The following is a 26,964-nucleotide window of genomic DNA, read 5'->3' as shown; positions in this document are numbered from 1 at the left end:
TTTGTTGTAGTTAATGGAGAGCTTGTTCATTTTCATCCAGTTGTCAATTTTGATCAATTCTGTATTGACGTTTTGTTCTAGAGAAGAAAGATTTTTGTTGGACATAGTTAAATTGGTGTCATCCGCAAAAAGGCTCACTTGGAAAGAAGAAATGGAAGGAAGATCGTTTATGTAAATAATGAATAACAACGGTCCAAGAGTGGAACCCTGTGGAACACCACATGTTATACTGCGCAGACCTGATGCCATACCATTAATTATTGTGTATTGCTTTCTGTGTGTGAGATAACTTTCTAATAGACCTATACAATCAGTCAAGTTTCAAATCATCATCTCAACCAACCCTTCAAGACAACTTTCCACTTTCACTTTACTATGCTACGCTGAAGAGGTCGGGAGATCGAAACACTGGCCTTTGTCCGTAGTTGCTTTTCATAATGTCTTTTTAGACATTCTTTTTGGGTCAATAATGTCGGACAACACTAAAAGGCGGAAATGCGGAAGGCGGAAATAAGCCGGGCGTGGAATGGCGTATTGTCCGCAGAAGTAGCGATTTAATGCCGATGTAGAAAAGGCGGAAGTACGATCTTGGCGTCCATATTGTTTAACATAGCGATAACTTTATCATGAAAGAATGAAATGTTGCAACAATTGCATTTTGCTTCTAAAAAATAAAAAGGATGGTGCAATATTTCAAATGCAGTCCTCAATGACAATTTTGTGAATATACTTTATGACAAAAAGCAAATATATGAGATTTCATAATTGTATACATATTTTTATTTGGTTGAGTTTATTGCTTACTCAAAAGCTTGCCTAATGTGACGCATTTGGAAGTGTTGTTTTGTCATAATAAATTAAAATCGTTGTTTAACTCTACTTGTACTTTACTATCGTTTCAACTTTATAAAATATCTTCTCTCTGGCTATGACAACCATTCTTTGTACTGTACACTGTAACACTGCACATGCCAAATTTGTGTTTTCACCATTGCATTTAGTGCATGCTTGCGTCAACAGTATAAAAAAAAATTGAATCGAACTGCCACAAAGAAAAGAAATGTAATTATGCATTTTCTCTCCGCTCAAATTTGGAAACAATACCGCACTTCAAATAAAATACAATTAAAACAACCAAAGCTATCATTGACGTCACAATTGCTTCCAAATCATACTTTTAATAATAATTATGGTATTACCAGAATCAAACAATTTAATCACCTCACAATTGCTTTCAAACAATATCTTTCAATGATATTTCAACATAAGAAATACTTCACTGTTGACTTGTGGCTAAAATTCGCAATTTCGCATTTTTCCTATAGGCCTATTAAAGAATTCCTTCAAATATTCGAAATTTACTCCAATAACCGTGGAATTAAAACAATTAAAATATTTAATAGCATCACAATTGCTTCTAAATAATATTTTTCAATGATATATCAACGTAAGAAAATGTTCGGTATTGAGTTGTGGCTAAAAATCGCATTTCCGCCTTTTTCTTATTTCAATGGATTCCTTTGAATTTCTAAAATTTACTCAAATAACCGTGGAATTAAAACAGTCAAAGTATTTAATGACCTCACAATTGCTTCTAAACAATATCTTTCAATGATATTTCAACATAAAAAAATGTTCGGTATTGAGTTGTGGCTAAAAATCGCACTTCCGCCTTTTTCGTGTTTCAATGAATTCTCTTTAAACTTTCAAAATTTACTCCAATAACTCTAGAATTAAAACAGTCAAAGTATTTAATGACCTCACAATTGCTCTAAATAATATCTTTCAATGATATTTCAACATAAAAAAATGTTCGGTATTGAGTTGTGGCTAAAAATCGCACTTCCGCCTTTTTCCTGTTTAAATAAATTCCTTTAAATTTGTAAAATTTACTCAAATAACTGTGGAATTAAAACAATTAAAATATTTAATAACCTCACAATTGTTTCTAAACAATATCTTTCAATGATATTTCAACAAAAGAAAATGTTCGGTATTGAGTTGTGGCTAAAAATCGCACTTCCGCCTTTTTCCTGTTTCAATGAATTCCTTTAAATTTCTAAAATTTACTCAAATAACCGTTGAATTAAAACAGTCAAAGTATTTAATGACCTCACAATTGCTTCTAAACAATATCTTTCAATGATATTTCAACATAAGAAAATGTTCGGTATTGAGTTGTGGCTAAAAATCGCATTTCCGCCTTTTTCCTGTTTCAATGAATTCTCTTCAAACTTTCAAAATTTACTCCAATAACTCTAGAATTAAAACAATCAAAGTATTTAATGACCTCACAATTGCTTCTAAATAATATCTTTCAATGATATTTCAACATAAAAAAATGTTCGGTATTGAGTTGTGGCTAAAAATCGCACTTCCGCCTTTTTCCTGTGTAAATAAATTCCTTTAAATTTTCGAAATTTACTCCAATAACTGTGGAATTAAAACAATTAAAATATTTAATAACCTCACAATTGCTTCTAAACAATATCTTTCAATGATATTTCAACATAAAAAAATGTTCGGTATTGAGTTGTGGCTAAAAATCGCACTTCCGCCTTTTTCCTGTTTAAATAAATTCCTTTAAATTTTCGAAATTTACTCCAATAACTGTAGAATTAAAACAATTAAAATATTTAATAACCTCACAATTGCTTCTAAACAATATCTTTCAATGATATTTCAACATAAAAAAATGTTCGGTATTGCGTTGTGGCTAAAAATCGCACTTCCGCCTTTTTCCTGTTTAAATAAATTCCTTTAAATTTTCGAAATTTACTCCAATAACTGTGGAATTAAAACAATTAAAATATTTAATAACCTCACAATTGCTTCTAAACAATATCTTTCAATGATATTTCAACATAAAAAAATGTTCGGTATTGAGTTGTGGCTAAAAATCGCACTTCCGCCTTTTTCCTGTTTAAATAAATTTCTTTAAATTTTCGAAATTTGCTCCAATAACTGTGGAATTAAAACAATTAAAATATTTAATGACCTCACAATTGCTTCTAAACAATATTTTTCAATGATATTTCAACATAAAAGTAGGTTCAGTGGTGAGTTGTTGTTAAAAATTGCATTTCCGCCTTTTTCCGGTTTAAACAAATTCCTTTAAATTTTCGAAATTTACTCCAACAACCGTGGAATTAAAACAGTCAAAGTATTTAATGACCTGTCTGCACTGTCTAACTACCAAAGGATCAGCCAACAGTCTCAATATTATATTAGAAATCGATTTCATGAGAGGCCGCAGCCCTCACATCGTCAGTCTATAGTATGAAACAAGTTACGGTTCGTGCAAAGATAACAAAAATATTTTTAAACAATCTTCAATGGTCTTCAATTCGAACGAATACTGCCGAGACAGTAAACACTACCGTACATAAAAGAACTGATGGCTTGGCAAACCAAAACAGTAGGCACCATTGAAGATTGTTTAAAAACGTCAACACTCTACATTGTTGCAGCAGATGTCAAAGCGCTGTATCCGTCACTTAAACGCAGTGTAGTCAATGAAGCCTTGAAAAACGCACTTGCAACGCAGACTACCTATCCTGCAGAAGCTAGAAAAACAATTATTCAGTTAAATGAATTTTGCATGAATAATGTTGTAACCCAGTATGGGGAAAACTTCTTCACCCAAATTGATGGGATTGTCACAGGTGACAATCATTGCGTTTCCCTGGCGAACATCACCGTACATTACATCCTTCAAGCTTCAAAAACTATCCTGCAAGAAGCTTTTGTATTTAAAAGATTCATCGATGACATTATTTGGATATCAATTGGTACAACTACTACAAACTCAATTAAATCCGCACTGAGAGAAAGCTTCGCAAAATTTGATTTAGATCTTACATTCCGGCAAACCGACACTACGCAAGACTCAGACACAGTGGAATTTCTGGATGTCAACCATTGCATCAGTCATAATACAAAGTTCAAGTTTGTGACAAAAGATTTTGTCAAAAGTACTGCGCTAGATCGCTGCTTCATCAATGGCACCTCGCATCATCCATTGACGACTTTCAAGTCAATCGTTTACAGCGAAGCCTTGAGGCTACGCCATCTGAACGAATGCGACGAGGACTTCCTATCTAGCCTTCAGCGTCTAAAAGATAGAGCACTCAGATCCGACTTCCCTGAAGACATGACATCCGATGTAATTGCACTTGCTTCGAACTGGAAAGATAGATTCAACACCAAAAAACTTGAAAATAATAAAAAGAACCGCATTGCATTAGCTACAGCATTCCCCAAATTGTTGAAACTTACAGAAAAAGAAAAACAATTAAAACCGAATGCCATGGTTACGTATGCCAGACCTAAAACCATTGGTAATCAGCTGACCAATTATAAAAAGTTGTCGAAAGATACAGTACAGTCGGAACTATGCGGGTCTTCTAGACCCTGCCGACACTGCGCCCTTTGTGGGAATTTCGGCTCACACAATATTTCAATGATCCAACATACTAATGTTTTGAACACCCCCCATAAAGTTTTTAAACTCAAGCAACAATTAGATTGTAGTAACTATGGTATTTATGTAGCAACTTGTAACGTATGTAAGGAACAGTACGTCGGCCAAACTGTGAATAAATTTTCTGTTCGTTGGACAGGCCATCGTAATATCTGGAATAAATTTGACCTCTCTAAAAATAATGACAGTGCAGCTTTACTTAAGCATTTCGCCAATTTCCATGATCTGAGCAATAAGCCGCCTCTGTCCAACTGTTTCAGTGTTACTTTTCTTGAACAACCTAGTTTAGACCGGCTTGATGCTTGTGAGGACAAATGGCTTCACAAGATCAAAGCCACCATCAATATTCAATCCATGATTTTACCTGCAGTGAAATAGTTCGTCTATTTTCTACCAATTATTTATTTACTTTTGACCTAGTGTTGACTCCACTACTATGCATTCCCGTGGCATTCACGCCTTTGTTTTATTCTTGTTACGTCATAGTGCGTATATTTTTGTTATCTTTGCACGAACCGTAACTTGTTTCATACTATAGACTGACGATGTGAGGGCTGCGGCCTCTCATGAAATCGATTTCTAATATAATATTGAGACTGTTGGCTGATCCTTTGGTAGTTAGACAGTGCAGACAGGTCATTAAATACTTTGACTGTTTTAATTCCACGGTTGTTGGAGTAAATTTCGAAAATTTAAAGGAATTTGTTTAAACCGGAAAAAGGCGGAAATGCAATTTTTAACAACAACTCACCACTGAACCTACTTTTATGTTGAAATATCATTGAAAAATATTGTTTAGAAGCAATTGTGAGGTCATTAAATATTTTAATTGTTTTAATTCCACAGTTATTGGAGCAAATTTCGAAAATTTAAAGGAATTTATTTAAACAGGAAAAAGGCGGAAGTGCGATTTTTAGCCACAACTCAATACCGAACATTTTTTTATGTTGAAATATCATTGAAAGATATTGTTTAGAAGCAATTGTGATGCTATTAAATATTTTAATTGTTTTAATTCCACAGTTATTGGAGTAAATTTCGAAAATTTAAAGGAATTTATTTAAACAGGAAAAAGGCGGAAGTGCGATTTTTAGCCACAACGCAATACCGAACATTTTTTTATGTTGAAATATCATTGAAAGATATTGTTTAGAAGCAATTGTGAGGTTATTAAATATTTTAATTGTTTTAATTCCACAGTTATTGGAGTAAATTTCGAAAATTTAAAGGAATTTATTTAAACAGGAAAAAGGCGGAAGTGCGATTTTCAGCCACAACGCAATACCGAACATTTTTTTATGTTGAAATATCATTGAAAGATATTATTTAGAAGCAATTGTGATGTTATTAAATATTTTAATTGTTTTAATTCCACAGTTATTGGAGTAAATTTCGAAAATTTAAAGGAATTTATTTAAACAGGAAAAAGGCGGAAGTGCGATTTTTAGCCACAACTCAATACCGAACATTTTTTTATGTTGAAATATCATTGAAAGATATTATTTAGAAGCATTTGTGAGGTCATTAAATACTTTGACTGTTTTAATTCTAGAGTTATTGGAGTAAATTTCGAAAGTTAAAAGAGAATTCATTGAAACATGAAAAAGGCGGAAGTGCTATTTTTAGCTATAACTCAATACCAAACATTTTCTTATGTTGAAATATCATTGAAAGATATTGTTTAGAAGCAATTGTGAGGTTATTAAATATTTTATTTGTTTTAATTCCACAGTTATTGGAGTAAATTTCGAAAATTTAAAGGAATTTATTTAAACAGGAAAGAGGCGGAAGTGCGATTTTTAGCCACAACGCAATACTGAACATTTTTTTATGTTGAAATATCATTGAAAGATATTGTTTAGAAGCAATTGTGAGGTTATTAAATATTTTGATTGTTTTAATTCCACAGTTATTGGAGTAAATTTCGAAAATTTAAAGGAATTTATTTACACAGGAAAAAGGCGGAAGTGCGATTTTTAGCCACAACGCAATACCGAACATTTTCTTATGTTGAAATATCATTGAAAGATATTGTTTAGAAGCAATTGTGATGTCATTAAATACTTTGATTGTTTTAATTCTAGAGTTATTGGAGTAAATTTCGAAAGTTTAAAGAGAATTCATTGAAACAGGAAAAAGGCGGAAGTGCGATTTTTAGCCACAACTCAATACCGAACATTTTCTTATGTTGAAATATCATTGAAAGATATTGTTTAGAAGCAATTGTGAGGTCATTAAATACTTTGACTGTTTTAATTCAACGGTTATTTGAGTAAATTTTAGAAATTTAAAGGAATTCATTGAAACAGGAAAAAGGCGGAAGTGCGATTTTTAGCCACAACTCAATACCGAACATTTTCTTTTGTTGAAATATCATTGAAAGATATTGTTTAGAAGCAATTGTGAGGTTATTAAATATTTTAATTGTTTTAATTCCACAGTTATTGGAGTAAATTTTACAAATTGAAAGGAATTTATTTAAACAGGAAAAAGGCGGAAGTGCGATTTTTAGCCACAACTCAATACCGAACATTTTTTTATGTTGAAATATCATTGAAAGATATTGTTTAGAGCAATTGTGAGGTCATTAAATACTTTGACTGTTTTAATTCTAGAGTTATTGGAGTAAATTTCGAAAGTTTAAAGAGAATTCATTGAAACACGAAAAAGGCGGAAGTGCGATTTTTAGCCACAACTCAATACCGAACATTTTCTTATGTTGAAATATCATTGAAAGATATTGTTTAGAAGCAATTGTGAGGTCATTAAATACTTTGACTGTTTTAATTCCACGGTTATTTGAGTAAATTTTAGAAATTCAAAGGAATCCATTGAAATAAGAAAAAGACGGAAATGCGATTTTTAGCCACAACTCAATACCGAACATTTTCTTACGTTGAATTATCATTGAAAAATATTATTTAGAAGCAATTGTGATGCTATTAAATATTTTAATTGTTTTAATTCCACAGTTATTGGAGTAAATTTCGAATATTTGAAGGAACTATTGAACAACATAACTCAAAGGCAACTCAAATTTCTCGGTCACATTATCAGAAAGGAAGATTTCGAAAATCTCTGTCTTAGCGGCCGCCTTCTCGGGAAACGTGCTCGTGGCAGACAAAGAACAACATTTATATCCAATTTCAATACATCAATCAGCCAACCAAGAACACTTTGGGACACTGCGCGACAAAGGGAACACTGGAGAAATTTACGAACTGAGCATCTAGTTCATCAAAGGCCGCATCGGCTATGATACTGTTGATGATGATTTGAAGGAATTCTTTAATAGGCCTATAGGAAAAATGCGAAATTGCGAATTTTAGCCACAAGTCAACAGTGAAGTATTTCTTATGTTGAAATATCATTGAAAGATATTGTTTAAAAGCAATTGTGAGGTGATTAAATTGTTTGATTCTGGTAATACCATAATTATTATTAAAAGTATGATTTGGAAGCAATTGTGACGTCAATGATAGCTTTGGTTGTTTTAATTGTATTTTATTTGAAGTGCGGTATTGTTTCCAAATTTGAGCGGAGAGAAAATGCATAATTACATTTCTTTTCTTTGTGGCAGTTCGATTCAATTTTTTTTTATACTGTTGACGCAAGCATGCACTAAATGCAACGGTGAAAACACAAATTTGGCATGTGCAATGTTACAGTGTACAGTACAAAAGAATGGTTGTCATAGCCAGAGAGAAGATATTTTATAAAGTTGAAACGATAGTAAAGTACAAGTAGAGTTAAACAACGATTTTAATTTATTATGACAAAACAACACTTCCAAATGCGTCACATTAGGCAAGCTTTTGAGTAAGCAATAAACTCAACCAAATAAAAATATGTATACAATTATGAAATCTCATATATTTGCTTTTTGTCATAAAGTATATTCACAAAATTGTCATTGAGGACTGCATTTGAAATATTGCACCATCCTTTTTATTTTTTAGAAGCAAAATGCAATTGTTGCAACATTTCATTCTTTCATGATAAAGTTATCGCTATGTTAAACAATATGGACGCCAAGATCGTACTTCCGCCTTTTCTACATCGGCATTAAATCGCTACTTCTGCGGACAATACGCCATTCCACGCCCGGCTTATTTCAGCCTTCCGCCTTTTAGTGTTGTCCAATAATGTCTTTTTAGATATTACTTTTAAAGAAATAAAAAGGAGTCAAAAGGCATGTAAATTTCACTCTGTGTGGAGCTACATGTACTTGAGAGGTTAACTGTTATTCTTTTATTCACAAATTAAAAAAACTTAACTTTATTACTCACATTTGAAAAGATTTAAAAAAATGGGCTGTAGGCTACTCAAATTAAAAATTGACCACAAAAATGCACTTTGGGTCAAAATTTAGTTAAAAAAAAAAAGAACGCTTCCGGATAGTATCGAACTCATTCCCTATAGAATGACAGCCCGAGACGTTACGTATGCGCCACGGACTCAGTTGAATAAAACGTGTTGAATTTAAAACTTAACGCGCTTATCGTCTTTTGCTTTAAAAGAGAAAAAGAAAAAAGTGTAGTGTAGTGACGTCATGACCGGTCAAATAGTGTTTCAGATTCAAAGACCGGAGCCGGTCAAATAGCCACTGCCAAGTTTAAATGCTTTTGATGTCATCCGTCGGCGACTGGCCTTCCAAGGAATAGACATGGACAAATTATTTCAGCTTAAGAGGGAAGTGTTGGAAAGCATGTCCAAAAGTTTTTACCCGAAAACTTTGGAGAATTTTTTTTAAGTTACCGTACTGAAAAAAAGTAGCCTACTGTTGTGAAATGCAGTGCATAATTTCATTTGTGCAGTTTCGTTCAGTTGAAGAACATTGCAAATTAATTATTTTACCAGACAGCGCAAAAGACTTGAAAAAAAATTCTTTGCGATTTCAAAACAATGTGTGTGAGCCGTGTTTTTCTACCATACCACTATTTTCGTAGGCCACATTCCATACTCAAAACTACACAGCTGGTACGAGCTAAAAATAGCACGCTTGAATCAAAAACGTCAACGTCAAAGTTTGCGTTGTGACGTCACAGAGATCGGTGAGATTAAAAGAAGTCCAATTGCCGCAGTTTGCAGAAAAATGCTTTGATCATACCTGCTCAGCCAAGTCAGCAAAGCTGGTCTTTTTTACATTGTTTCAACGTCTGCAGATGATAAATTAATGTAAAAAGGACCAGTTTTGCTGGCTGGAACATACAGCGTAGTGTTATGTAACACAGAACTAGTAAACTCTTTAAAGTTTAACCAAAATTGTAAACAGTTGTAGGAAGCATCAGTTGTAATGTGCATTGCAGCCTAGTCAGCACAGACATCTTCTCAACAATTATGCCCATTCACAATAAGCCTTTTTTTTAGTAAATTGGTTAAACGAATCAATCGTATAATCATATCAAAACGTCTGGCAAATAGGTGATTCGATTAACCGATTTTGTCTGTATAAATAAAACATTCAGCAAAGCAAAATTATAGGAAACCGGCTCAGTGTGACCGCACGAATTTAGAAAAAGTAAAAAAAAAGCAAAGATACGATTAAGTATATAAAAAATACAGGGTGCAACCTAGTTCGTACCTTGAACCATTCGTACAGTCAGTTCGTACCCTGAAAAGATCGAGAGAAAAAATTAAAAAAAACCGAAGTCGCTGATCGCAGTTTAATAGCACAAAGCCGAAGTCGCTGATCGGAGTTTCCCCAAACAATTTGAAACAAACTCGAGGGTTAGCGGAAACTGTGGTTAGCGGAAATTGCGAAACTGCGGGAAAATGTTTGTGGAAACTGCGATCAGCGAGGGTTAGGGTTAGAGCATAGATTTCTCTATGGTTAGAGTTAGGGTAAGCGGAAACTGCGCAAAAATGTTTGCGGAAACTGTGGTCAGCGAGGGTTAGGGTTAGAGCATAGATTACTCTATGGTTAGAGTTGGGGTAAGCGGAAACTGCAGTTAGCGGAAACTGCGGAAAAATGTTTGCGGAAACTGCGGTCAGCGAGGGTTAGAGCAAAGATTACGGTACTCTATGGTTAAGGTAAAAGCGGAAACTGCAGAAAAATGTTTGTGGAAACTGCGATCAGCGAGGGTTAGGGTTAGAGCATAGATTACTCTACGGTTAGAAATTAGTAATAGGGTAAGGGGTAACGGAAACTGCGGAAAAATGTTTGCGGAAACTGCAATCAGCGAGGGTTAGGGTTAGAGCATAGATTACTCTATGGTTAGAGTTGGGGTAAGCGGAAACTGCAGTTAGCGGAAACTGCGGAAAAATGTTTGCGGAAACTGCGGTCAGCGAGGGTTAGAGCAAAGATTACGGTACTCTATGGTTAAGGTAAAAGCGGAAACTGCAGAAAAATGTTTGTGGAAACTGCGATCAGCGAGGGTTAGGGTTAGAGCATAGATTACTCTACGGTTAGAAATTAGTAATAGGGTAAGGGGTAACGGAAACTGCGGAAAAATTTTTGTGGAAACTGCGATCAGTTAGGGTTAGAGCATAGATTACTCTATGGTTAGGGTTAGCGGAAACTGCGGAAAAATGTTTGCGGAAACTGCGATCGGCGGACTTCGGTTTTGAGCTATTTTTTCTCTCGATCTTTTCAGGGGGAAAATTTTAAAGCGATTGCAAAAACTGCGATCAGCGACTTCGGCTTTTTTTGTTTTTTTTTCTCGATTTTTTCAAGGTACGAACTGACGGTACGAACTGTTCATGGTACGAACTAGGTTGCATCCAAAAATACACACATAGCTCAACTACAGTTTTTTCTCAGTTTTACAAAAAAACAAAAACGTGCATACTGTACAATTTTGTTAAGTTATTAACACTTGCAACAAGGGCGATTTAAACTTGTTTGCATGTACACTACATACCTTTTTGCCAAATTCCTTTATTTATCTTTCATCGCTATTGTAGACAGGGGTCAATCTTAACTTTTTTTTTACTAGCCCACTAGTTGCTCCCCGTTTTCGCTAGCCCGCACGATTTTTCACTAGTCCGACCAGTCTACTGACTTTTCACTTGTCTGATGACGTATTAAGATAAGTGTTTTGGCTTAGACTGAAACTAACTAAAGGCTTTCAGATTTCAGTACGCACAAGAGAGCAACAATACGCACAAAAACACCTTCTAGGTCACGGAGGCACACGAGCTCTTCAACTACGACTAGGTAGCAATCCAAAGAAGCCTCAATAGCGATAACTACCCAGCTAACACTAAGCGTTAGACACTTTGTAGTAACGTTGAATCAGCATTTGATCACGATATATCAACAAAAAAACGTTAATTTTGCTAACTTCTGCTTGCTGGGATGCTGACTTCTCCGTGCTGACTGACTAAAATATGTCAGTCAGCACGGAGACTGGTTTGCAGTATTTCAGAGTGACGTCGCCGATTGCCATTTTGTAAACCAAAACTTTTTACCGGCAAATATTTTCTCTAGCCAATCGGACTAGTACTGCAAAATTTCTACTAGTCCGCGCAAATTTTCACTAGCCATTGGCTAGCGGACTACCGCTAAGATCGAACCCTGATACAGATGAATTTACATTCTATATAGGCCTATTGTCAAGCCTTTTAATATGGAAGTGGTTACATTTACGGCGCCGTAAATACAGCCGTTCCATGCCTTTTTTTTAATCTTTACGTCGCTTTTACTGCGCATGCGCGCTGGTGTGTATTTTCGAAAGAACAAATGAAAAAAAAGTGCATATATAACTTCTAAATTCAACTGCTTTTGCCAAGTGCATCTGTGGCGCGTGCTATCTTTGTCTGGCTCCTACTTCCAAGGATATGCAATGCATGCGCCACAGATGCACTTGGCAAAAGCGGTTGAATTTAGAAGTTATATATGCACTTTTTTCATTTGTTCTTTCGAGAAAGAATAAAGTACGCACCAGCGCACATGCACAGTAAAAGCGACGTAAAGATTAAAAAAAGGCATGGAACGGCTGCATTTACGTAATTGTAGCCACTTCCTTTTAACCCTTTTTTCTGTGACGTATTTTGGCCAGTTGACTTGCGGACGGGGGGTCGGTTTGACACTATCACTTTGAGCTCGTGTAACTCAAAATCTACGCAAGATAGATCAATCAAATTTTCACATGGTGTAGATAATTTATCTGACAACATAACATCGAAACTCTTTTGCAATTTGTTCAACAGCGCAACTTGAAAAATCAAATAATTTGATGGTTGGTCATATTTTTTTATTTGACTTGAGAAATTGCTTCCTAATTAACTTATAATTGAGTGTGACGGGTTAATTCCATTGTGTAGATTTTAATCTCTTACGCGGAGACGTCGTCCACGCTTCAATGAAATCGTAATTGGCGTCCGACTTGCGTTTGCTTGTTGTTTTGCCGGAGGCATTGCAAAAAAAATTTGCTTTGTTTCAACATTTGCAGAGAATGAGACATAATCACCGCAAAAAAACTATTTCAAGTTCTTTTTGAGCCACATGTTTATAGTCTACACTTTTTCTAACGTACTGTCATTACTTGATATTGGAACTAAATCAAACAATTTTTTTTTCACATTCACACTGTCGAATTTGGTTATGTATGATCAAGAAACACTTTGCATTTCACAGCACATCTCAGGAAGCTATTTATTCGTTTTTAACATTATTTCAACGTCTAAAGAGGTTGAATCGATGTAAAAAGTGTCTGATTTGCTGTCTGGGTAGTGATTGAATACAGAAAAGTAAGGTAGCCTAATGGTGTCACGTGGTATTTGAACAACAACCTATCCAAAGGTGGTGACTTGCTTCGATAGGAGCTTGTTCCATTTTAGGCCATCATGCACTCCAAAAACAAAGAGCATCTAAAACTCCTGACTGATAAACTATGTCACGACGCATTCCAAAGGGATATGTTTCAGTACTTACCAACAATGATCACTTTGAATGAAACAATTTTGCAAACAGTTGTGACAAAATGTAGTGATAATAATCGTTTAGTCCAATTGTGTTGGTACGCTATAGAAGAGGTCGTTTGCCAAATGGAACTCCCGTTCTGCGTAACAAACTCAAAGTCGTGACATAACGATATGAAAAATAGAAAAAAAATGTTTTTCAGGCCGAGTGCTATTGTCGTAAAAAAACAAAAAATCACTAAAGTGTTGACTTTTTCTTTGGGCAAAATTGAAGGTTGTTGATATTTTAAAAATGCACGTTTGTGTCAAAATGATTGAAGTGTTTTTTTTCATGTTGTTAACTAGATTTGCAAACTAACGTTTTCTACATTTTTTTTCTAATTGTTGGACATGCATTTTGTGTCAAGTTATTTATTACGCATTAGAAGATTTCTTTCTGTTCAAATTTTGAAATAGCATTTTAGATGCAGTTTGCGGTTGATGGCGTTACTGCAAAAGCCATCTTTTGTAATTGACACACATCCAAAAACAAAAGACGCATAAACTACTGCTGGCTGATAGACCACGTCACAATACATCATAATGATGTTTTTCCGAACCAAAGACCCAGAAAACCAATTTCGTCGTATCTATTAGTTTAGACGTCTGCAGACGTTGAACCAATGACAAAAAGTGATTTGCTGATTTGAAACAAAGTGATTGCTGTTTCCAATGTGCAAATATTTTGATAAAAAGTAATCAAGTTTTGGCCACAGCTTTCTGGTCCATTTAGGCTACTATGGTCAATCAACTCACGTTGCAAATAACTTGTTTTGTGTAAGGTCTTGCTTGTGAAAAAATCGAAGTAGAAACACAAAAATGAAGTAGGCTATATTTACAAAGTGTTATATTCTTGAATGAACCATAGTTTTTAAAAAAAATAATTTGAACAGGTTTCATCTGATAGAAACTATAATTGATATCATCGCGAAGGATCAAATAGCTGCGAAAATCACTTCAAGCAATTCTTTGGGGTGATTTTCGTTATGCAAACCAAGGTGAACCTCAATATACAATATACATTTATGCCAAACGATAAAAATCGTTCTTTCTTTTTTTCAAGGATAAGGAAAACGATCCGTATAAAATATAATTCAATTCAACATATTTTCCTTATTTTGTCAGATATGCATTTTGTGTGACATTGCTTTAGAAAAATTTCTGAGTATCGTATAGCGTTTGAGATGCAGTCAGAGAATACAACTCTCTGGTTGATGGCGTTATTACAAAAGCCAACCTTTTGTCACGGAAATGTATTCGAAAACAAAAAGGCACAAAAGCTCTGACTGATAGATTACGTTACGATACTTTACAAAAACGAGGCATTGATTTCAGATTCTTTCAACCCAACAAACAACTTTGCTCCAAATGACACAAACGTCCAAATTTATGGAGAAAAAGATATAGGCCTACACCGTTTTGTGAAAATAAGCTTTTGAAGACCAACATTTGAACGAAAAGTTTGAAATTATTGAGTTGGTCCTAATAGTGTTTCTGCTGAGATATATCAAAACTTTTCAATCCTCATATAAAAAAATAATTTTGTAATCTCTCAAGCAACTGCAAAATTACCATTTAGGTAAAGATTCAGTGATGATACAACATGCACAATGTTTGTCAAAGCACAATAATTTAGCTGCGTGTGTTTTTTCCACAAAAGCCAAGCAGTTTAGATAGTCTGTGTCAAGTTCTTTTCAGTATCCTTCAATCTCTCGTTTTCATAAAACATTTTCACAACATCCATAAATATTCATGTGAATATAAGTGTACACTGTACAGTGTACAGGTACATGCAAAAGTTTATTGGCGGGTCAAGAACGCACTCCTTGCTTTCTGACAAGAAATCAAGAAACTTACCACATCAGTCTGTTTGTTTTATGAGATAAACAGAGTTTTGTCAAGAACTTTTCTACTGCTTCTTGTTATAAGTTAGAAACAAAATGTATTCGCCATAGAAAACAACGTAAAATTACATTTTTTTCAGCATAGCTTATCGGATACTCTCTGATAATTTCAAAGCAACTCAGATGTAATTAATAGATTAATCAAAGCAACTCAAAACTCAAGTTTGCAAACAAAAAGCGGAATCATTACGGTTGAAAGCTTTACAACAAAACCAAATCATGAGATATCTGCGTCGCAGTTCCACGCACGGCGGCGCTCAGTAATCCTATTAATCCATATAATTTGAAAACAAAAGGGCTAGCTAGTAGCTAGCTAAAATATCAGAGTATGTTATGAAAATCATGCCATATCTCTAAAACTATAGACAATAGCAACGTCATTTAAAGCGGAATAAATACTTGAATAATTTTTAGGAAAAGTCAAGAAATTTCAAAGCTGTGGATCGCGTAGTTCTTTAATGATATTGCTTTAAAAAGTACCAAGTCCCCACCGACCCCCCCCCACAGGAAATAGGGTTAATATATCTGGTATGGATTTTAGGTTTGCATGAGCCCATGCTTGTTCGTATCACGTGTATTCCCGAAAACTCGTAAAGTAATTTTTTCGATGAAACAAATTGTGTCAACTATATTTAACCACTTGTTTTCCCTACAACAGCTAAAGTGTTTGATTGACAGAAACTTTCTGCAAGAGAATGTAAAACATTACATATTACATGTGTAATTTGAATGTGCAACTATAATTTGAGCACAAATTGAAGCTAATTTAAATGTTTTTTTATGTTAAATTGCTGCTTTTTCTTTCGCTTGTTTTCGTTGAATAAAGTTACTTTTTGGTTACTTTTTTGCAAAAATAAAGTTTTTGATTTTTAGGTTACCAGTACCGGTACAAAAACGCCATAGTGAGCACTATAGCAGTTAGAAGTGAATGCTAGTGTAGTTTTTTTTTATATCCAGTCTTAAAGCAGCCGGTGTCCATGGCTGCTAAGTAGTGCTTGAATGACCGCTTATGCTACCTTCTCAGTCGGCTAAGTTTGGCCGCCGGTTTCTTCTAGCCAATTATTTAATTTTGCAGTAGAATGAGCGTGGATTACGTAACTGTTGAAAATATGTAGGCTAGTATCAAAGAGTGACGCAGAATTAGGTCATTGCGTTATAATCACCACTGTTGTATTGTGCGGAAACATTTGCTATTGTAATGGAATATATCCAGCTGCGATCACCAGCTCTACATGCACGTGACTTGGTCGACGTGACTTGGTCGTGACTTGGTCAACGCGTGACTTGCACTCATTGTGCGCGAATAATAACGTTAATTAATGTGACACGAAACCACAACTCGCAGGTTTGCGATTTTTGCATGATTATAGAGCAGTACTAGACGAACGTCGTTGCAGGATGTCGCCCAGACTTCAACAACGCTAAGTGATCAAACTGATCATTTTATCGTTGTAGCAAGTTGAATTTTATTTACTTGTGCTATCGTAAGTTGTATTTTGGCCTCCAAGCGCGCAGATTGGACCGCCGAGAAGGAGCTCCCGGTAGGCCACAATGGCTGCTGAAAAAAAATTACGAGTTTTAAGGCTTGTTATATTGTAATTGACATGCATGCGAAGTACATTTCAACAAAAAGGCCAGTTTTTAGACAAAGGTGTCACAAGAAGCCATGATTTTTTTTATAGCACTGTAATTCAAAGTAAGCTATTGCTCTCTCTCTGTAGGTATCATGGCTGATACAGCCCTCGATGTACAATGATGTTCCAGTTTGATCGATCTCATGCGTCTTGCCAAATTTTAGTAGGGTTTTTGATATGTGGTTGAAAATTGTGCAAAAATGTGAAAAAAGCTATTGTGCAAAAAGCTATTGCAATTATTGCATATATATGATAAACTTTGAAGTCACAATTGGTATGGAAGTTGGAAGTTAATTTATGGATATACTATTAGTCGTGCTCATTTTGTGATTTAGAAAATAAAAACAGAAATAATGTTTTTTTGCTCCATTGGGGTTTTCAACTTTTTGATTGAAATACCATCGATTACATTTTTTAAATTTTACAGGATTGATATGTTATAAACAAAATGAGTGATGAATTTAGAGTGCACCATTGCGCAAATCAGCTGATTCATCTTCTTCGCATAGAAGGTGGACCCAGTGCTGCTGAATGCACAGATCATCTTCTTAAGAATCGAACGCCGTTTATAACAACCCAGGTTGACACTCATTCTGCCTCACTGCACATATCTGAGAATGCAAGCAAACCACAAGAGTTTATAAATAAATTTGAAGAACTCAAGTCAAAGAATGTTCGAAATAGCGGACCACTGGTCCACCTTCTATCAAGCATCATTGATGATCCTGTACTTCAAGAAACATTAACAAAGTGTGCCTCGAATCGTGGCGATGCTCGTAAAATGATCCCTCAGCATCCTCCAGGTGGACTTGGATCATCTCTTGTCAGTCTTCCTCCATCTGGCACCAAGCTTACACCTCAGCAATTGCTTGAGCTTCGAACTAGTCTTGAGGAAGCAACACTAACAAACAGCAACACAACTGCAGATACTCATCGCAAGATGCTTCAAGAGCGATACCAGGCCAGAAAGTCAAACTTTTCAATTCCAGTACAACCTGAGTGGCTGTCTGGTGCAATGCGGAGACCAAATCTCACATACGATTTTTTGTTTGACACCAGAACTCAACTACCCACTAATCCTATTGGTAACTTTTCATCACAGCACCAAGAACAAGAAATCGTGAAAGATTTGTTGGCAATTCTTTCTGGGGTTGAAGGAGTCTACATTCTTGTACGACAAGGTGAAGACAAGCATTCTCCACGAAAGTTTATCATAGACCCTTCACTTGACATTTCTTTAACAGAAATGATTCACAAAATTGTTCCCATAGCCAGTTGCTACTCTATCATTGTCAACTTCATTGAAGAGAGAAGTGCATTTGAATATGGGCAAGTCAACCATGCTTTATGTTATGCCATGAAAAACATCATCCGGGAATATCAAATCAGTCTCGCTCAATTGGATGACCAAAGACGTCAAGGTATTTTATCTCTTCAACGGCTAATTTTTGTACTTCAACCTGTTGTGCAACAGCTACGCGTTCTATCTTCTGTAGCCACTGACATAGATCGTGGGAATTGCGTTGGTGGTTCCGTGTTATCCCTGCTCCATGAGCGCATCTTATCAAGCGTAGGTGACAAGAAAGCGGAAAAGGTATACACTTATCTTGCTGAACTTGCTAATGTACCATATTTGGAAATGCTTGAAAAGTGGATTTATAAAGGTGAGATATTGGACAACTACGGAGAATTTCTTGTGGAAGAACGTGAAAAGTTCAGCAAAGAAAAACTTCTCAAGGAATACAATGACCAGTACTGGGAATCCCGGTACACTCTCTGTCGAGAACGCATTCCTGTTTACTTGGAACAGATGGCAGATAAAATTCTGAGCACTGGAAAGTACCTCAATGTGGTACACGAATGTGGTCAGAAGGTTTGTTGTCCAGGAGCAAGAGAGATAGTGTACAGCCATACACAGCGTGAATATGTTCAGCAGATTGAAGATGCGCATAGTTATGCCAGTCAGCTGCTGCTGGATTTGCTTATGCAAGAACACAACTTGGCAGCACGACTACGATCAGTGAAAAGTTACTTTCTTCTTAATGACGGTGACTTCCTGTTGCATTTTATGGACCTGACTGAGAATGAGATGAGAATGCCCATGGTTGATATCATTCCAAACAGATTGGAAGCCCTGCTAGAACTTGCCTTGCGAACAAGCATGTCTGAACATGACCCCTACAAAGATAATCTCAAAGTTGTTCTGTTAAACTATGATCTTATTACCCAGTTGGTGCGAATATTAACCATAGACACAGTTGAAGAAACCTTTGTTAAATCATTGGATCCAACTGAACTCAATCTCAGTGGCCTGGAATCGTTTGCTCTCGACTACACCGTACCTTGGCCACTATCCCTTGTTATCTCACGCAAGGCACTGACAAAGTATCAAATGCTATTTCGTCATTTGTTTTACTGCAAGCATGTCGAGCGGCACCTTTGTGCAGTCTGGCTCCAGTTTAAAAGTTTGAAACGAGACTTTCTGGATTCAAAGCATTGGTTTGTCCAAGCTATGACGATTTTGCAAAAGATGTTGCATTTTATTCAAAATTTTGAATATTATATGATGTTTGAAGTGCTTGAACCAAACTGGATTACATTGGAAAGCAATTTGAAGCTAGCCAGCAATGTGGATGAGGTGTTGGACTATCACACAGACTTTCTGAGGCAATGTCTACAGGACTGTCTTCTCACAAACACAGATATGTTGAAGATATTGAGTAAGCTCCTTATGTTGTGTGTATCGTTCAGCAATTTCATGAGGGGACTTAACAGGCAAGTCGATGACCCAATGCTGAAAGAATCTCTTGAGCATTCAACTTTGTCTGGTCCTCCCACATTACAAGAAAAGATGTCAGAGTCTGAGCGAATAGAGACTGCAGTTAGAGAATCGAGGATCCATTTAAATGACCTTGCAAATTCTACTGAGCATATCAACACCGTGCAAACATTTGAGAAAAACTTTTCTAATACTTTGATGACGCTGCTTAACCGAGTGACGTTTATCAGTCGAGAGCAAGGCCAGCATTGTTTGTTCAACATCCTTCATAAGCTTGACTATAATGGCTTTTATCGCTCCCGAATGACCAACTCAGAAACTGATTCAAAAAATTTTGACATTGAAACAGCGACGGAACTTATTGCACGTCATCATAAAATGCCGATGTTCCCTTCACAGATATAAGGAATCTACAAATGTAACATTTCTGTAGATTTGTCAACTGACTTTTCTTGCTGCGGTTCTCAAGTGTAAAGCTGTGCCATCGCATTCATGCATGATCTAAGATCAGTTTGAAAACAACTAACTTGTCAATTGGCATTACCGTTTATTCTTTCTTCGTTCTCTGGGGCCGAGGGTTTATCTTTTTACCACCCCAGAGACGCCCTGATGTGTCTCTGTTTGTTGTCATTAGCCTGTTTTGTGCAGTTACCAGGACTCACCACGAGAAGGTTGACAACATGAGTCTCCGAACCGGAGTCGGTCGCTTCCATTCCAACATGCACAAGTCGGGTCTGGCTCCCTCATCGGCCTGTGAATGCGGCGCGGAGGAACAAACTGCTGACCATGTCATTCTCAAATGTCCCATCTACAAGGCACCAAATGGAACGCATAGCAACGCTGGACGAAGCTACACTCACCTGGCTTTCCACCACCTGCCCTGAAATTTGATCTAGTCGCAACCGAAAGAAGAAGAAACTTCATTGAGAAAACTACTTTGCTGACACTATTTGGTTGAAATGAGTTGTTTTTCACATAGGGAATCATAAGGTGCTTATGAACGTATCGTATGAACCTCCTTAACTCCGCCCTTGGTCATTTGAACATGTTTTGTGATGTGACGCCTAGTATGTATGAAGAGTTCGAGATTTCATTTTACTGTTCCAGCAATGTAAGTGTTATCTTTCAACATCGCTACCTTCAAACAATCATTTATCGCGTCATTGCGTCATAAAACATTCTTTTCTCGATCAGGTTGTAAACTTAAAAAAAAAAGTTGCACAGCAGGTGTAGCTAGGTTCTGAATCTTTATGGTATTTTTTATTCAAAGTATTAGAAAAAGTTTTTGCTGGTTACTTTTGTAATAACTCCCCTTGTTCGTGACCATGGACCAACCAAAATACTTTCATTTTAGTGTGTCTAGCGTGTAACCTTTGTTTGATAGAATAGATTTTTATTTTTGAACTGTTTGCAAACTGTTTAATGTCTACTTCTGTCATTGTCATAAATTTCGCTATTCACTTTTTTTTAAATTTGATGTCTGAATTCTCGTGATATTACCTTGGATCAGATTCTTTAAATTTTCTCTTATCCTTAACTTTTGTTTTTAAAGGAGACCCGTTTTTGGTTTTATTTACACTAAAACTGAGACAAGTTTTATGAACACTTTCACCAGTTGATGTATCTTTGGTAAGGGTCTGTAACTTGACTAATGCTTACTGTACGGCTAAGTAATAAGCAATAAAATGATATAGTAAGTTCGCACACCAACCAAATTTCTTCATACTATCGTAAGTGCTTGTGGACACAGATTTCAAAGTTTGTAGTGTGCTAGTCATAACGTTTACTTGCAGAATAGCTGATCACCAGTTTATCGTTGCTCGGCATGCTTTTGATCTATGAGATAAATGTTTAGCAATAATATTATTATTCGAAATTTTTGTAGGTTTTGGTTAAATCTTAGAAATTTATGTTCTGTCGTTACAAAGTGTAGGCTGATTGTGTCACTTGCTGTTGTAATTGAACCGCTGCGAATTCTGTGTGCGCCAACCGCACTTGACTCAAATGGTCGGAAGTGTAATGTTTCTCCACGATTGATGAGATTCGGCAAACAATGGACGACTCCAGCAACCGACGAAGGGAAGCCCCACCCGGCAAGGATGCACAGGACCCCACGAAACGGGGAGGCAGCTGGGAAGATCTATGCGTCCAAGAGGTGGGGCAGCTTCTTATCGCGTCATGCCTCACTGGTTGTTGGTTACCCTGAACCAGCAACCCTAGCTCACCCCACACCAGGGTGGTTCTGAGGCAAAATGATCCTTGCAACAAAAGTGCGAGTTTCTTGACAACTTGTTGATGTCGTAATTGCGCCCACGACTGTGGCTCCAGTGTCATATATGGCGACCTGTATATAGGGCGCTGGGTGTCAGATGTATTGATCTCAAACTTTACTAGTTAGCAATGCTTGTCTGGTTAATTTAATAAGAAGTATTTCATTTCCCGATGCCTGAAATAAACGAAAATAACCTTTTCAGGTTGAAAGTGAATCTTCAGCTGAGGCATTGTTTTCAGCTGAGCGGCAGAACGTGGAACAGAAGTTGTGGCTTTCCTTCCAGAGCACGGCCTCCGCCATTGCGCAGTTGTGCAGAGGTAGCCTAAGTCCTACGTGTCAGGTTACGTTGGATGCAATACGTCAAAAGTTTGTGATCGAATGGTCGTTTACTGCGCTATGATCCAACAGTCTATGTGGTTACTTGTATAGGGGTCTTACTTTTCATCATTACACCTTCAGCATGGCTCATAATCGCCGCTTCTATTTTTAATTAAAGTTGTTGTGATTGATGTCTTGGCGTGGTGCTGATGTAGAAAGGTTGTTGTCTTTTCCGCAGGCCGAGATCACGACAACGAAGAGATGTGGGTCGCCTTCCAGACCGCCGCTGAGATAGCCACCAACCTGTATAGAGGTGATGTGCGTCGATTGTGACGTGTCTGTCTGGCAACAATGCTACGTTGTGTTTGCATAGATTGCATTTAGGAACCTTCTTAAAGGCTGGTTTCCTCTTGCTTGCTCAACGGACACCGACAACAGTCAACGTTAGATGTTATAACTACGATTTTGTCAAGCCTCGTCCAGCATTGTCGTACGTTTGTGACGCTACGAAGTTGAACGACGATGCACTTGTGCCTAGAACCTTGTTCTAACAATCGTCTGATCTACAGCGAGCGTGGACGGCACCAGAAGCGTCTCGGAACTTGCAGTGCAATGCGGGTACCACAGACGAAACAAGGAACTACTCTCCTGGGCCAAGAAGAGAAAGAGACACCTCAGGTACTTGTAACTTGAAGTTTCATCTGATTTATCGACAACAACTTCAAAGGATTGTAGTCGCGTTTTGAGCCTTGCTTCGTCGATGTCGATATATTGAAGTTGTTTCTTCCCACGATTGCATTAATGTCGTCGTTCTGTCTCACAGGCGGGAGGATTTGATTGGCTATCTCTGTGGGCGTTCCCCTCCCCGTCGTCTATCAAGGAGCCCCTCGTCGGCTCGCGGTCCTGACTCCCCCGACCACCGGCGGTCGTCTTTCCATGAGTGTGCACCAATGAGCGGTGAGTTATTGCCAATCATTAGTTTTCATTCGCGCTTTCCAACACTCCGTGTCAAGGTTGAATCATCTGATTCTGTAATCTTCAAAATGTAAAGCTCTACTGGAGTCGCAGCAAGCCACTAAGAAATTGAGGTGAGGCGTGGTTGATGTATTGTTATGATGTATTTCAGGTCTGAGTGGTCCAGTGGATGGGACCAGCTTGGGGGGAGATGCGGCTCCACAGAGGGCGACACCTCCTGCTAGAAACTTCCAGCAAAGTGAGTAATGTCCAGCAGAGGGCGTTAGTTCCTGTGATTTTAAGAATTTTTTTAAATTCTATTAAAACATGAATCGTGAGGACGATGTGGTCATGATTATGATGAAAAACCATCACCATTGTGGTTATGATGAAAAAACCATCACCATTGTGATGCAGCAATTGCGTCTGACGTCATCTTGATGATTCCTCAGATCTTCCCAGCTTCCTCCCGGATGAAATGATGCGACGAGGCGATTCAGTTCCATCTTCTTCTCTCAAACGACACGCTTCCTCTCACAACCCTTCCTCTCCAAAGAGGAGGAGGTAGAGATTTCTTCCTGGATTGCGGCCCAGTGTTGCCATAGCAATCATCTTCCATCATTCGTCTTGGCGTCTTTGCAGATATATTGGAAAACAATGTCCTTTTTTCATATTTAATGTTGAAATGAGGTTTGAACGGAAGTTTTCTGTGATTATTCAACAGAAATCGATTTGAAGCGACGCATTGCCCTTTGACGCCATCTATCGGAACCACTCGTGTTTCCATTTATATAAAAAAAATATATATTTTATGTTAAAAATGTCAAAGTTGTAGGCTAGATGAATTATGACAAGTTTTGTTGAAATAATGTTTGCACTTTTTATGTTCCATGGACAACTGCCGAGTTCCGTGTGCACCGTAGATATGACGTTATTCTAATGTAACATTACGGTGATATTGCGAAGGTGTGTGAAAACAAATATGAAATATATTCTCAACTTCTCAAATTTTATCTCCATCAACCCAGTTTTGTTGCTCGACATATTCTTCAGAGTTAACGTTTGAAATGATCGCGATTCTGTGACACTGCACGCGATCGCTTGTTGGTCTTTTGTGTGGAAGAGATCGACCACCGATTGATGAAAGTAGCCTACAATGAGAACCTTATCTTCTCATGGATCAGGTGCTGGATTCATCTTTACCGATTGATACGTTGGCCGTACAGTCTCAACCCATTCAACATTTTCTAATAGATTTGTTCTTGGCTGCGCTGAAACTGTATGTTTGAGAGCACCACACATTATCCTTATAATTGAACCCAACATTAGCATTTAAAAAAGTGTTTCGTTTGTGAAATGTCATTTGATGTTTGAAAGTCAACAATTCTTCCACTGCTCTCTCACCGGAGAGGTTGATGAAGATTTTAGGGCTTTCATCTTCCTGAGCCGATGATATGGTTCCAAACCCGCAGAATTCTGGCTCCGCATGGCGTTCCAGTTCCACGCTGAATGATTTGTTACGCCGTTTTTTTTTTTTTTCAATTGCTGCCCGCATCTGGTTTTTAATACAAAAATTCAATGCAAAATTCTGAGGCATCAAACAACGCACGAAATGTTGTGTTGCCCCGTATCGCGTGCTGTGCTACATACTGTTGTCTCAATAGCTCAATTGGATAAGCGGCCCAACTCTGTGCACAAGGAAGCCGCAAGATCAGGCAGCGCTGGTTTCGCTTAAGCAACGATGAAACAATTTTATAAACAGCAACAGTTTAACAGTCGGAGACTATACTTTGCCAAACTCGTTTCCGGCATTGCGACAGTGGTTTAAAGTCTCTACAAGTAGGCCTATATGAAACTACCAGAAAAAAACTATCATAGGCTTTGTCAGACCGAGAATAAAGGCTTCATTCCAATTCAATCTTAAAATCAAATAGCCTAACGTGATGTGAAAGTTTTCACCTCAACCTGAGCAAGATCACTGCTGCAAAACAAAAACTTCACTCACTGATTGCGATGTGAAGTAAATGACAAATAATTTAGTCAAGGCGAACGTGTGGAGAATGGTTCACTTGCATCGATTCGTGATTTTAAACGACAATTATTGGGCTAAAATTGCTATCCTTTTCAATAATAATTTTTCATTGCTGGCTCGAAAATGAAAAGAACGGAAATGAGTGGAACCAGCGCCGCTTGAAGTTTTTTCGTACCGTAATTCGTCGGACGCTTTACCATCGGAGCGGACTATAAGTCGTAGGAAAATGATGGAACTCGGTGAAATGCAGCCTATCTCATCACCAGAGAAAGTTGTTATCCTTTTTGGGACCTGACAATTTGGGGGTCGTCATACAAAACACATATTGGAAAGCTTGGTGTTTTGCAAAATAAGGCAGTCAAAGCTGTTGCGAAAGGCAAATGGGCTGATCAAGTCACACCCTTTCATAAACAACTCAATATCCTAAAGTTAAAAGATCTGTACAACTTTGATATTGCTAAATTTATGCACCAGTTTAGTTTTAACTCATTACCCGGCACTTTTCAAAACTACCGTACTTTAAAAAATGCAACAAAATTCACAACTTTACTACTCGAAACTCGACCAACCTAGATTACTATTATTATCGATACACAACCACAAAACTACAACGCTCAATAAAATACTCTGGCGCAAAAATTTGAAATAAGATACCAGATAAAATTCGCAAATCCTCCTTCACAACTTTTAAAAGAATGTACAAAAAAAATTATTGACACATATTAGGCAAATGCTAAATTACTAATCAGACTTGCAATTGTAACATAGGCTACGTTGGCCTACCCGAATATTTTTAATTTCTTATCATCTTGGACAGCTAATTCACTGTTATTTATTTATTATTATTTTTTTTTCTCAATTACCCAATTATAATTATCATTGATGAGTTAAGGGGTGGCTGCTTGACTTGAAGACCTTGAATGGTCACTTCGCAGCCTCCCGCTGTTGTGATGCTTTCATCATTTTCTTTTTTAATTGTAGCCTAAACATTTCAACAGTTTTACTATGTAGGCTACATTGTGTTTCGATTTATTGTATATTTTTTTTCGCAGCTGCCAATAAACATACTGTAGCCTATATATATATCTCTCTCTCTTTGAGATGCATTTGGTTGAAGAGATCAGTTGTTTAAGCGCACGACTCAAGATTAAGCGGCTCTGATTCGGCTCTTGGGGTTCGCGCTTGAACGACGCATTTCGAAACTGTTTTGCATTCAGCGCTACATAATGGATGAATATATCAAAAGACAACAAGACTTAAACAATTATGAAACCTTCACTCTGTCGATCTCGATAACCGCCCAGTGTCAAAATGCTTCTACAAGTGTGCGAAACTGCCTTGGATAACCTCTTACCGTAAGTAAAGGTTTGTCAGTCCAGGATAAAAATTCAAAACTGGACTCTCGGAGTATGCGCTTGAGCAACACATCTCAGGACTGCTCTACAGTCAGCAGCACCTATAGTGGATGCAGTATTTCCTAGCAACAATTCTTCAACAACGGTCGAAAGCTTCACTCTGTCGAACTCGGTGACAGGTGACCAGGCCTGCATCAGTGGTTCTAAATCCTCTACAAGTGCGCGAAACTGCCAGGATTAAGATTTTTCAGTCCGAGGATAAAGATTAAACTCCAAAAAATAAATTCATACACTCTATTTTGTTTTTAGGTCGATACAAATCCATGACG

The 26,964-nt window shown here is 37.0% G+C and overlaps 2 protein-coding genes across 2 annotated transcripts; both read left to right on the top strand.

Annotated features, from left to right (window-relative positions):
* Positions 1 to 17,373: 17,373 nt before the first annotated feature.
* Positions 17,374 to 21,534, top strand: LOC145772193 (gamma-tubulin complex component 2-like). The gene has a single exon (XM_082584041.1). It carries the CDS (start codon positions 17,374 to 17,376, stop codon positions 20,107 to 20,109), a length of 2,736 nt encoding a protein of 911 aa, XP_082440167.1. The 3' UTR covers positions 20,110 to 21,534.
* A 65-nt stretch (positions 21,535 to 21,599) lies between these two features.
* LOC145772194 (HUWE1-associated protein modifying stress responses-like) lies at positions 21,600 to 24,776 on the top strand. The gene is made up of 7 exons (XM_082584042.1): positions 21,600 to 21,859; positions 22,179 to 22,293; positions 22,533 to 22,607; positions 22,864 to 22,972; positions 23,118 to 23,251; positions 23,421 to 23,507; positions 23,701 to 24,776. The coding sequence occupies exons 1-7, from the start codon at positions 21,758 to 21,760 to the stop codon at positions 23,814 to 23,816; spliced, it is 738 nt and encodes a 245-aa protein (XP_082440168.1). The 5' UTR covers positions 21,600 to 21,757; the 3' UTR covers positions 23,817 to 24,776.
* Positions 24,777 to 26,964: the final 2,188 nt, after the last annotated feature.

Source organism: Aplidium turbinatum, chromosome 6, assembly GCF_918807975.1.
Source record: "Aplidium turbinatum chromosome 6, kaAplTurb1.1, whole genome shotgun sequence".
NCBI classification, from domain to species: Eukaryota; Metazoa; Chordata; class Ascidiacea; order Aplousobranchia; family Polyclinidae; genus Aplidium; species Aplidium turbinatum.
The sequence above is the reverse complement of the archived record's forward strand: the minus strand, read 5'-3'. Positions and strand labels throughout refer to the sequence as shown.

Bases quoted from the DNA above. Each gene is read 5' to 3' on its own strand.
- LOC145772193 (XM_082584041.1), top strand. From the start codon at position 17,374: ATGAGTGATGAATTTAGAGTGCACCATTGCGCAAATCAGCTGATTCAT.
- LOC145772194 (XM_082584042.1), top strand. From the start codon at position 21,758: ATGGACGACTCCAGCAACCGACGAAGGGAAGCCCCACCCGGCAAGGAT. The intron at 21,860-22,178 runs GTGGGGCAGCTT...TAACCTTTTCAG, and splicing joins AAGATCTATGCGTCCAAGAG to GTTGAAAGTGAATCTTCAGC. The intron at 23,252-23,420 runs GTGAGTTATTGC...GATGTATTTCAG, and splicing joins TGAGTGTGCACCAATGAGCG to GTCTGAGTGGTCCAGTGGAT.